The 13,464-nt window shown below is 39.0% G+C and overlaps 1 protein-coding gene across 1 annotated transcript in view; it reads right to left on the bottom strand.

Annotated features, from left to right (window-relative positions):
- The window catches only part of USH2A (usherin), a 766,975-nt gene that overhangs the window by 23,282 nt on the left and 730,229 nt on the right, over nt 1-13,464 (bottom strand). The window contains exons 64-66 of the mRNA XM_061626123.1: nt 7,029-7,238; nt 2,303-2,541; nt 713-930 (exon numbers count right to left, since the gene is read on the bottom strand). Of these exons, the coding sequence (XP_061482107.1) occupies nt 713-930; nt 2,303-2,541; nt 7,029-7,238 (667 nt within the window). The remainder of the gene's footprint in view (nt 1-712; nt 931-2,302; nt 2,542-7,028; nt 7,239-13,464) is intronic.

Below are 13,464 nucleotides of genomic sequence, written 5' to 3'. Positions count from 1 at the left end.
CTAATTATGCCCACTCCTGCCAGTGTGTTTGAACCAAACCAGTCTTGGTGCTGTCTCACCCCTCCCAGGAAACAACAGTGGCCCACCAGCAGGGAAGATAACGTAATGGTTCTGCCCTACCCAGTAGCCGCTTCAGCTAAACCTATAGTAGACATTTGCAATAGCTTGGCAATCCCCTCCTTGCAAAAAGCTATCCTATGCTAGGAAAGTTTGGCAGGGTGACAGCCTGGCTATCAGAAAAAACGGCAGGTAGGAAAATCTGACGAGGTGGGCTTTTAGTTGCTATACATGTATGGCTTGGTTTTATGATGATTCTATTGTTTTTCTTTTGCTTTGTTTTTATGTACACAGCTTAGAAATGCAAATGATTAAGCAGTATACAAACATTTTAAATAAGTAAATGCTCACCTCTCAGAGGATTACACCACATGGGTGTAATCCTTTACCTGGCCCCTAGTCTGAATGGAAGAACCTCTGGAGGTTGTGGGGAAAAATTGGCCAGTTTAGGACAAACACTCTAACTCAAGGATGAAGAACCAGTGCCACTCTTGGATTTTAACTCTCATCAGTCCTTGCCTCTGTGGCCAATGGTCAAGGATGATGGGAGATGTAGTCCAAGATCAGGCTAGTCACAGGTTCCCATCCATGCTCTTAAGCATACGGTGGCTTCATAAGCAGAATACATTCTGTACACTTGCCCGTGTAAACTCACCCTCTTTTTTGGTCGTAAAGCGGATCCATTCTGAAGAAGTGCTGCCTACTGAATTGTAGGACACCACTCTCAGGTTGTAGGTTGTATAAGGCTGTAGATCGCTTACATTGGAATGCTGGCCATTTCCTGTGAACTTCACTTCAATAGGGCCATCTTTACAAGTCATTTCTCTTGGCTGTAAATTAGGAGGGCAGGAGGTGTACATGTGGAGTTCATACCTGGAGGAGGAGATGGAGACACTGATGAGCAACAAATAGCAGGTGAACACAAGCTCGCCTTTCCTGCATAAGCGTCTAGCTACTGGTCAAACAGAAGAACCTGCCACAACTTAATTGCTGCAGAACTCTGCAAACTACATTCAATACTATAATTATATGCCCATAAATGATTATTGACAACTGAATTGTATGCCACTGTTGAAGTAAAGCACTGAAGTGATAACTTGTTTAGGCTATTAGCCCTGCATGTCTAGGGATGTAGAAACATCTCTTCACATCCCTAAGCACCAGCATCATATTTATAGGAATCAGTACCAAATGTTTGGACCCTAATACATCATAAGTCTGAAAAATATGTTTCAAATTCCTAGGCATCAACAACAAATTTCTAAAATCGATATTAGGGAAATACCTTTAATATAGGCCAACAAAAATTACAAAATAGTGTGTAATATTTTGAGTTCTCCAAACTCTTCAACAGGCTAGATGGTTAATCGAGCAATGGGGGGAGGGTAGAAAGTTTTTTTCTTGACAAGATTAATTTGTAGACACGTAGTACCTACAAACCTGTGATTTTTCAAAGACTGTCAAATCAGAATGAGTATAGTCATTGCTGCTTTAACACACACACACGGACAGCCTCATCTGTACTGTGGGAAGTCACTGATGTCTTGCTAATTAATCTGCCTAGTTTCCTTAGGCAGTTGATATTCATTCCAATTTATCTAAGAAAAATTAAGTTTGGTGGCACCATCAAGACACTGAAAAATTATGGTATTTACTAGTTCATATGATGCAATCACTGTAATGGTGAGTATTTACTAATCTATAAGGCTTCTAATCCAGCTAGGTGCTACTTGCAAATGGTACCAGGCTATTGTCTGTACATCCCTAATTAGATGGAGAATCATGTGGGTGAAGAGCTGTACAACAGGATCTCTAGTCCAATTCAGCAACCATGGCTGCATATAAACACCCTGATAAAATTTGGAATCTCACTAATCAGCTATTGGATGGAAGAACTGGAATCAACCTACGTCTCTCCTCACCAAGCACTTCCTTGCTGGGATTCCAGTTCCTTTTATAAGGTTATGTACACTCTGTTCCACACTGGGCCAACATCTTCAACAAAGAGAGTCAATTGTATAAGACTATTTAAGACATTGTGTTCCTCAGCAGTCTTCAAAAATCCCTGAGCCTTTTAGCTCAAGCCACTTAAAATAAAAATCCTTGAGTTCCTATTATTTGTGCCATGTGTGAATGTGAATATTTTTAATGTGGACTAGAAATGGAATACAGACATTTTAAAATCAACTGAAGATTCCAGCCAACATAAATGTTAGTGTCAATACCAACTATATTCAGCATTTACCTTCTTACAATGCCATTGGGTTGCTGAGGTGCACCCCACTGAAAAGAAGCATTCCTTGAGGTCATGCTGTGAATGTAGGGAGGAGGCTGTTGTGAGGGTGGGGCTGGCTGTGTGGTGACGTGTGCCACTGGTCCTTTGCTGCAGCAGTTGAAACAGGTGCAGGCTTCAACCCCCACAGAGTAGGTGGTAAAAGGCTTAAGTCCATGGATTGTTTGCTGAGTGGCAGTTCCTTCTGACAGCTGATAAGAAAGAGAACATTTCACAGCAAGAATGGTGGTAATAGAAAGGTAGATTAATTTGTCTATGAATAGTGGAACCACTGACATGGTAGGCCAAGGTAAAGAGTATGATCTGCCACGTATTTTATCAATGCAGGGTTAAACTCAGTGTGCAGACAAAACAGACATGGTCCTTGTGGCATTTACTTTTCAGAACTTTGCTGAAAGTCAGTTGGCTTGTGTCAAATATGCGATTATAGCATTCTGCATGGATAAAGTATCCAGTAATTTGTATCTCACCAGGGTAGTTCTTATACCAGAGACCTGCATGTCTACAGGAGGCTCATGTTCTTCCAGAAAGTGCATTGACTAGGCCAGGAATAAGAATGTCAGTCCTTGGACTGATGAGCAGTGTTTGGTGATCGAAGTGCAACTACTTTTCTTCTTCAAAACACTTTGATTCCTACATCCTTTTATCTTCCATGTTATTTTGGTGGTTTAACATATCTTATAAGACATGGTTTTCTTGCAGAACCCTTGATGCTATAGGGCATAAATTATGTGTTGATAATTATTTGCTATAACCACATATTTGACATAAGCCAACCAACTTTCAGCAAAGTTCTGAAAAATAAATGCCACAAGGACTGTGTCTGCTTAGTCTACACACTGTTTAACCCTTGTTGCTATGTACCTTCAAGTCGATTACGACTTATGGTGACCCTATAAATCAGTGACCTCCAATAACATCTGTCGTGAACCAACCTGTTAAGATTTTGTAAGTTCAGGTCTGTGGCTTCCTTTATGGAATCAATCCATCTCTTGTTTGGCCTTCCTCTTTTTCTACTCCCTTCTGTTATTCACAGCATTATTGTCTTTCCTAGTGAATCATATCTTCTCATGATGTGTCCAAAGTATGATAACCTCAGTTTCATCATTTTAGCTTCTAGTGATAGTTCTAGTTTAATTTGTTCTAACACCCAATTATTTGTCTTTTTTGCAGTCCATGGTATGCACAAAGCTCTCCTCCAACATCACATTTCAAATGAATTTATTTTTCTCTTGTCTGCTTTTTTCGCTGTCCAACTTTCACATCCATACATAGAGATTGGGAATACCATGGTCTGAATAATCCTGACTTTGGTGTTCAGTGATACATCTTTGCATTTGAGGACCTTTTCTAGTTCTCTCATAGGTGCCCTCCCCAGTCCTAGCCTTCTTCTGATTTCTTGACTATTGTCTCCATTTTGGTTAATGACTGTGCCGACGTATTGATAATCCTTGACAAGTTCAATGTCCTCATTGTCAACTGTAAAGTTACATAAATCTTGTGTTGTCATTACTTTAGTCTTTTTGACGTTCAGCTATAGTCCTGCTTTTGTGCTTTCCTCTTTAACTTTCATCAGCATTTGTTTCAAATCATTACTAGTTTCTGCTAGTAGTATGGTATCATCTGCATATCTTAAATTATTGATATTTCTCCCTCCAATTTTCACACCTCCTTCTTCTTGGTCCAATCCCACTTTCTGTATGATACATTCTGTGTATAGATTAAACAAATAGGGTAATAAAATACACCCCTGTCTCATACCCTTTCCGATGGGGAATCAATTGGTTTCTCCATATTCTGTCCTGACAGTAGCCTCTTGTCCAGAGTATAGGTTGCGCATCAGGACAATCAGATGTTGTGGCACCCGCATTTCTTTAAAAGCTTTCCATAGTTTTTCATGATCTACACCAGTCTTTCCCAACCAGTGTGCCTCCAGATGTTGTTGGACCACAACTCCCATCAGCCTCCCATTGGCAATGCTGGCTGAGGCTAATGGGAGTTGTGGTCCACAACATTTGGAGGCACACTGGTTGGGAAAGGCTGATCTACACAATCAAAGGCTTTGCTGTAATCTATAAAGCATAGGGTAATTTCCTTGTGAAATTCCTTGGTCTGTTCCATTATCCAACGTATGTTTGTTATATGATCTCTGGTGCCTCTTCCCTTTCTAAATCCAGCTTGGATGTCTGGCATTTCTCACTCCATATAAGGTAAGAGCCTTTGTTGTAGAATCTTGAGCATTACTTTAATTGCATGGGATATTAAGACAATAGTTCAATAATTACTGCATTCCCTGAGATCCCCTTTCTTTGGAATTGGGATGTATATTGAACGCTTCCAGTATGTGGACAATTGTTTAGTTTTCCATATTTGTTGATATATTTTTGTCAAAATCTGGACTGATTCAGTCTCAGTAGCTTATAGCAACTCTATTGGTATGCCGTGTGTTCCCGGTGATTTGTTTCTTCCAAGTATTTTAAGAGCAGCTTTTACCTCACATTCTAAAATTTCTGGTTCTTCATCATACAGTTCCTCCATGAATGAATTTGTCATCCTTGCATCTCTTTTATAGAATTCTTCAGTGTAAAGCTTCCATCTTCCTTTTATTTCATCTTGGTCAGTCAGTGTGTTCCCCTGTTGATTACATCCCTACTCTTGGTTTAAATTTCCCTTTCATTTCTCTAATCTTTTGGAATAGGGCTCTTGTTCTACCCTTTTTGTTGTCTTCTTCTACTTCTATACAATAACTATTGTAATAGTTCTCTTTGTCCCTACGTACTAGTCGCTGTATTGTTGCATTTAGGATTCTAACCATGTTTCTATCTCCTTTCGCTTTTGCTTTCCTTCTCTTTTTAACTATTTCAAGAGTTTCTTCAGTCATCCATTGAGGTCTTTCTTTTTAACTAGAGGTATTGTCTTTTTGCATTCTTCCCTGCTAACGTCTCTGACTTCACTCCATAGTTCTTCTGGTTCTCTGTCAACTAAGTTTAAAGCCTCAAATCTGTTCCCTATTTTCTCTTTATACTCTTCTGGGATGTTATTATTATGACTGCTTTGTTGTTCTTTTTTAGCTTTACTCTGGTTTTTGATATTACCATTCATGATCTGTACCACAGTCTGCTCCTGGTCTTGTTTTCGCAGAAGTATGGAACTTCTCCATCTTCTGCTACCAATTATATAATCAGTTTGATTCCTATATTGACCATTTGTTGATGTCCATGTGTACAGTCATCTTTTCGGTTGCTCAAAAAATGTGTTTGGAAGAAACAAATTATTGGCTTCACAGAATTCAATGTCTTTCTCCTGCTTCATTTCTATCTCCTAAGCCTCATTTCCCCACAATTCCTAGTTCTTCTCTGTTCCCTACTTTTGCATTCCAGTCCCCCATGATTATCAGCACATCATTTTGGTGTGTGATCAATTTCTTCCTGTACTTCTGCATAAAATCTCTCCAATTCCTTTTCTTCTGTGTTTGCTGTTGGAGAGTAGACTTGGATGATAGTTAGGTTTCCCATTTAATTTCATTGAAATAACTCACTCAGGCCTTGCATTATAGCTTCTAATTGCTTTTGCTAGTTTAACCCTACACTGTGGAAAATTCAGCAAACTATGGAGATGACTTCACTAAAATATTTCTCCCCAGTGTGCTAGGTTACCTTTTCTGTATTTTTTTCACATGATGGAACATTCAAAATTGTGAATGTCACCTGGTTAGTAAAGTGGTACAGTTGAGAATTCTTCACCCTCAATCTAACCACCTCATTTTGTGTAATGTGTAAAATAACTGTTCGGTTTACTTCCTGTATTGAATTAAGAATTTGCTTTAAAAAAAGGTGGATTCTGATAACATTTTACATCCATGTATTCTAGGTATGAAATAACATATGAAAATATGCAACTGCACTCCCAAATCTTAAAATATGAAATTAGTATTTGCACCAAATCAATTGTCTTGAGCCATATATTCAAAAGGTACATCTACTAAATATTCTACTAAACATTCTCTTAAGTGTTCTTTTCTAGTCCCACACTCTGATAACACTAAGGTTCCCGACTGCCACTAATCTATAATAGCCATATTCTGTGGGTAGCTTCCAGTGGTAGCAGCCCGCCAGAGGAACAGACTTCCACTGGCTCAGTGGAACTTTTGTCTTCCTCTTCTTCTCCCTGCAACCCCCCCCCCAAAAAAAATATGCTCCAGGTTTGGGATTCAAGGAGGGCACAGAGAGAAGAGAAGAAGAGGAAGCCCTGTTTTGGAGCACAGTAAAAGTCAACTCATGCGGGATTAGATGTTCCCCTTTTGAATTCAACAGGAACATTAAGGCATGCTAAACTAATATAAGCCATTTCATTAGTAGCTTTTCTATAGAACACAGAAAATAGGAAGCTGCCTTATAGTGAGTCCGACCACTGGTCCATCTCAGCTCAGGATTGTCCACACTGACTGGCAGTGGCTCTCCAGAGTTTCAGACAGGGGTCTCTCACAGAGCTACCTGGAAATGCCGGGATTGAACCTGCATGCAAAGCAGATACTCTATCGCTAAGCTATGGACCTGTCCCTGCATTCAGAGTAAGGGAATTAAGATAAGTAAAGTTTTTAAAAAAACCAGTGAAGATTTTTTAAAATAAAAAAAACATTTTATTAGCTCAAAAGAGAATTTGTCTGATAAATACTCACCACCACATCCTTTCCTTTTGTATTATTTGAGAATAGCCTGTAGAGACTGACTATTCCATTTGGCTTCAGAGGAGGGCTGATGTTCACCACAGCTGAAGTAGACGCCACCTTATCAAACAGAGGTGCATGAATTCCTTGAGGAGGGGCTGGGCCTGTCTTACATTGGGTCCAACTGCTAGCAGTCCGGCCTGCAGAGTTTATGGACCAAACCTTAAAAATACAAAAAACAACATTCAAGCTATGAGAGATTTTAGAGCAACCCTAAAAGTGTCTATGGGGAAGAGTGTTACTTTCACTGGCACCCTTTTTATTTATTTATTTTGCTACTTTTTAAAGTATGTGTGCCACCTTTCTATAAATGGTTAACAAGGAATAAAACCTCATAAAAATACAATGTAATATAATGTAAAAATGTCAAGATATATAATGGCAGCTTAAATAAAACATTGGTCTCAGGCTATGGTCTGAAGGCACATGAGGCCAGCACCCTGCTGAAACTAAGCAGGGTTAGGTCTGGTCAGTGCCTGGATGGGAGACTGCCTGGGAACCATATGTAAGCTGCCTTGGATTCTATCATCAAAAGAAAGGTGGGGTATAAATGTAATAAATAAATAAAATAATAAAACATGTTGGATAAATGAAAAGAGTTAAATCCAAATAATGTACCACCAAAACACATACACACAAACCAATTACCAGCTAGTAAACAAAATGGAACAAGAAAAGCCTGTCAAAATAGGACATTGGCTAGTGCTTCAAAGATAACAAAGAAACTGCTAAGCTATTTTTGCACAAAGATCAAGTGGGCTTGCTCAATGGAATATTGCCACACCAATACAAAATTCCAACATGTGGCATTCTAATGGTATCTTGAAGCTAATGCATAGCAAAAAGCACAGCTCTGGCATTGGCAAGTCAGCATTGCTAGTCATGGACTAGCAGTGGACACAAAAGTTGTTGCCCAGCACAGAAATGGGCAGTTACAAGGTATCTTGTCGTTGCATGACAGATACAGGAGTAAGGGAGACATTTCACATACCTTTCTAGGCATTTTGGACATCACAAAACCTACATACAGGTGTGGCATACTAGAGGAAGCAGCTTTAATTAGCAGGAACATTGCTAGTGACTTAAAAGAGTCAGGGCACAGACCCATAGACACATATTTGCATATGCTAATTTATATGTATATATACAAATGTAGAATTTAAATGTCACAAGGCAACCCAGCTAATTTCCCATCCATATCACCCCAGATCAATTCTTCAGTTAATTTATATACCCCATCCCAGATTACTCCCAAATCAGTTTCTCTTCATTTATCCTCAGTTTCCCAACAAATCCTGCTCTAAATCAATTCAGTTCTCTCTCATTACCCTCATTCACTACATCAAAATCATCTCTAAATAAAGTCATCTTAAATTATTTTATTTCCCTAAATTAATATTCTACCCAGTAAACTAGAGCACCCTTCCAGTTCAATATCCCCCAAACTTATTTCCCATCCCCCCAAATGTATTTCCCATCATAAACATTTAGGACACCTAGACAAAGATTCCGGACCTGGGCTCTATGAGTTCACCCTCGTAACACCTCTGGTAATTACAGATGGCAGGCCATAACGCAATATGGAATTGTCCTCCTTGCTTCATTTAGGATCCTACTGCACCTTAACTTTGTGCCTTGTTGAATAGCAGGATGTTGGCAACCATCAATGCTGCCTTGAAGTATTAGTAATAGTATGCAGTTATATTCTGATAAGTCAATAGAAACAGCATATTTATTGATTGATTTCTAATGTTGTCTTTGCTGTTATTAAGTAAATGAGACAAGGCTTTAGTTACTAAAGGCAAATATATTTTCAAAGGGAACTAGTTTTTAATGGCATTAATTCAATTGATCATACACCAGCTTTCATTTATTGCTTAATATGAAAACATCCTCGTAAAAAGAACCTTTAAATCAGCATCTTCTCTACTGCTTTTGCCAAAAAGTTCACTTTATCATATTCAATTTGTTTTATTAATCAACACATGTGGGTTTCAGTGCAAGGATTCCAAGATACAGTTGCAAGAACAGCATCTAATTAAAAATGGCTCTTCTCTGTGAGCTGATTTTGTTTTTGTTAACTTCCCAAAACCAGAGTAGTCTGCACACTACATGAAACTCAGCACTTATTAAACACAGCTTCCAACAAATCTGCATGAAAATTAAATTTCACTTTCATCAAGGAGAGAATAAACATATGGAAGGATGTATAATCTTATTTATCAAATACTATTTGTATAATTAAACACGAATAGCATAAAGGTTGACTTAGGTCATCATTTGCATGAGTAAGTAATTTGTAGAATGTCAGGTACAATAGATGGATGTGTGAGTGTATAGGGTTAAATTAGGCTCAATATTAGTGAAACACACAGTGATCAATCAGAATGATAGATCTAAATGGCAATACAAGGGGACTGTCTGTGTGATTTTTAGTATTAAGTATTCCTTACTAAGCTTTCATGGGGAGCAGTTCTAACTACAGTAAAACATGCTCTTATGCAATCTATTCCATGCTTTTGGGGGGGGTACTTTTGCATTTCACTTTAAAATGGAAAACAGGTAAGAACATAAGAACATAAGAAGAGCCTGCTGGATCAGGCCAGTGGCCCATCTAGTCCAGCATCCTGTTCTCACAGTGGCCAACCAGGTGCCTGGGGGAAGCCCGCAAGCAGGACCCGAGTGGAAGAACACTCTCCCCTCCTGAGGCTTCCAGCAACTGGTTTTCAGAAGCATGCTGCCTCTGACTAGGGTGGCAGAGCACAGCCATCACGGCTAGTAGCCATTGATAGCCCTGTCCTCCATGAATTTGTCTAATCTTCTTTTAAAGCCATCCAAGCTGGTGGCCATTACTGCATCTTGTGGGAGCAAATTCCATAGTTTAACTATGCGCTGAGTAAAGAAGTACTTCCTTTTGTCTGTCCTGAATCTTCCAACATTCAGCTTCTTTGAATGTCCACGAGTTCTAGTATTATGAGAAAGGGAGAAGAACTTTTCTCTATCCACTTTCTCAATGTCATGCATAATTTTATACACTTCTATCATGTCTCCTCTGACCCGCCTTTTCTCTAAACTAAAAAGCCCCAAATGCTGCAACCTTTCCTCATAAGGGAGTCGCTCCATCCCCTTGATCATTCTGGTTGCCCTCTTCTGAACCTTTTCCAACTCTATAATATCCTTTTTGAGATGAGGCGACCAGAACTGTACAGAGTATTCCAAATGCGGCCGCACCATAGATTTATACAACGGCATTATGATATCGACTGTTTTATTTTCAATACCTTTCCTAATTATCGCTAGCATGGAATTTGCCTTTTTCACAGCTGCCGCACACTGGGTCGACATTTTCATCATGCTGTCCACTACAACCCCGAGGTCTCTCTCCTGGTCGGTCACCGCCAGTTCAGACCCCATAAGCGTATATGTGAAATTCAGATTTTTTGCTCCAATATGCATAATTTTACACTTGTTTATATTGAATTGCATTTGCCATTTTTCCGCCCATTCACTCAGTTTGGAGAGGTCTTTTTGGAGCTCTTCGCAATCCCTTTTTGTTTTAACAACCCTGAACAATTTAGTGTCGTCAGCAAACTTGGCCACTTCACTGCTCACTCCTAATTCTAGGTCATTAATGAACAAGTTGAAAAGTACAGGTCCCAATACCGATCCTTGAGGGACTCCACTTTCTACAGCCCTCCATTGGGAGAACTGTCCGTTTATTCCTACTCTCTGCTTTCTGCTTCTTAACCAATCCCTTATCCACAAGAGGACCTCTCCTCTTCTTCCATGACTGCTAAGCTTCCTCAGAAGCCTTTGGTGAGGTACCTTGTCAAACGCTTTTTGAAATTCTAAGTACACTATGTCCACTGGATCACCTCTATCTATATGCTTCACCTCTATCTATCTATATGCTTGTTGACACTCTCAAAGAATTCTAATAGGTTACTGAGACAGTAACCTGTATAGCCTATAGTAGTATAGCCTTCTAATCTTCTGAATGCACAGCCATGCACTATCTTTGTCATCCCCCCTTTTGTGGTTTTTCTTATTGTCCTCCACAAGTTGGATGGTGACTATGTGCTGTGGGGCGTCTCCTAGACTTGTGGAGGCTCCCCATGTTTTAGAATCTTGAAAAATCAGAATTCTAAAACATGTGACAAGCCTACATGAGTAGAGAAGGCTCCCTGCTCAAGAAGGTTGCCCTCCAACTTATGGCAAGCATGCTCCCTTAACATGATTACTTTATTCAGATTCCAAAAGCCTGGACTCAAAACACACACACTTGCACTGACTGAAGATAAAGGATGCAATGAAATTAGACACCAATAAACTTTTTGAAATTATTCTTTGCTGTTGAAATTATTCTTGACAATATCCAAATGCTAAGGATGCCTCCATACATCTGCTTTGCTACACTAGCAGTTGAACAAATCAAGAAGTGCAGGGAAAATAACATAGGAAGTTTATTTACTTACTTACAGTATTTATTAAATTTGTTAAGTTGTTTTTCTTCACAAAAGTGAACCCAAAGCAACTTACAATCAATAAAAAAGTTAAAACCAGTATAAAAACTTAAGCAAAATAAAAAGTTAAAAAATAGATAACTATAACAGAGGTGGAACAGTCCACCGCCTAAAAAAGGCTACAACATCAAGAGCCTTCCAAGAGCTCTCCAGAATTAGGAGCCAAATCTGCCAGAAGAAATATGTTTTTGCCTGGTGCTAAGAAAAAGAAAAGTTGCCTTATGCAGAGTCATACCATTGGTCCACCTAGTCCAGTATTGCCTACATCACTGTTCTTCTACCTTAGGTCCCCAGATGTTGATGGACTACATCTCCCATCATCCCTGACCATTGACCATGTTGTCTGGGGATGATGGGAGTTGTAGTCCAACAACATGTGGGGGCCCAAGTTTGAACAGCAGTGGCCTACATTGACTGGCATTGGTTTTTTAGGATTTCAGACATGGGATAGTCCCAGTCCTGCTACCTGGAAATGCCAGAGATTGAATCAGGGATTTTCTGCATGCAAAGCAAACTCTATTGCTGTTGAAGAACCTTCTCCACTGCTTTATTTTTAGCTAATAAATGTAAAATTTGAAGTAAATGTCTAATCGTATCATGGGCCTGGTTTGCACTTACTATAGAATAGCTGCAGCTCAAACACATCCAGGTATTTAACTTCTGGAGGTTAGACATAATGTCAAATGAAATGAACTTTGTATACACTAACAAAAATGTATAAAGAGATCTCTCCAAATGGTGAAAAGGGTAGTAATTTATCAGTGACAGGTACCAGAATAGAGACTATTCCTACCAAAGTGAGGTAGCTGGAGAATATGTTATCGTCCTCTACTTTTCTTCTCCCTGTCTGGACTAGCAGAGATTAATGCAAGGATCAGCAGGATCTCAGTGTACTGTGAATATCAGACACACTGATCCAGGTTAACTATCAAAATCCTGTATGTGAACGTACCATAACACAGAATACTTTCCTTTTTTACAGGTACATTCAGTGAAGCCATAGGGATCATGTTTACTGCAACTAAAGCCCACACTGAACAGACAGGTTGACATTTCTTGTTTAATTTTCTAAGTTCTGTAAAGTATAAAGAAGTGGAAACTCCCCTGAAAAAGAAATAAGTAGGAGTTTTGATTGGCACACTGATAAAACGTTAATCAAATTTGGTACCTTCATCAAAATACAATGCATTTATGCCAAACAAGAAGCATAACTGTTACCTTTCTGTCTCTCCTTATATGATTATGTAGGGTCAGGATTCATCACATTAATCAGAAGGCAAGATAGGGATGGGAGAGAAATTTGGTATGGTTTTCGTTATAATGCAAAACCACCTAATTCTCATTTCACCAAACAATATGTGAACTGAAACATGGGTTCATTTGAAATTCATACTTCTCTGAATTTTGGGATGTAGTTCTTCAAGCAAATGTGTATAAAATGCATATATTAGAGGCAAGTGTGCATAAAAATGCATATATTCATGAAAATAACACACAGAATGCATTATTTTATGGAAATTGCTTGCAAAAATGTGTGAGCTAAAATGCTGGCAAATTTTTGAGATTTTTTAAAAATTGCATACTGATGTGTAAATGTGGCAATCTGAATTTAAGACTAAAAGAATGAAAAACAGGGAAAAACCAAAACTGGATGGTCCATCCATCCCTAGAGGGAGTTAGCAGACAGGTGTTTGGACCTAATGGCATTTGGGGGAGATCAGTTCCAGCTTGCAGCTTTATTATTGTAACTGCCAGCAATTTTGCCCGATCTTATAAGGAACAATACCACTGTCATCCTTACAAAGCAGATGAATAAAGCAGATTTACTGGGGCATGATCACCTGTGCAGGGCAGAATGAATAAAA

Source organism: Rhineura floridana, chromosome 4, assembly GCF_030035675.1.
Source record: "Rhineura floridana isolate rRhiFlo1 chromosome 4, rRhiFlo1.hap2, whole genome shotgun sequence".
Classification (NCBI taxonomy): domain Eukaryota; kingdom Metazoa; phylum Chordata; class Lepidosauria; order Squamata; family Rhineuridae; genus Rhineura; species Rhineura floridana.
Note: the sequence above shows the minus strand (reverse complement) of the source record. Positions and strands in the feature narration are given on the sequence as shown.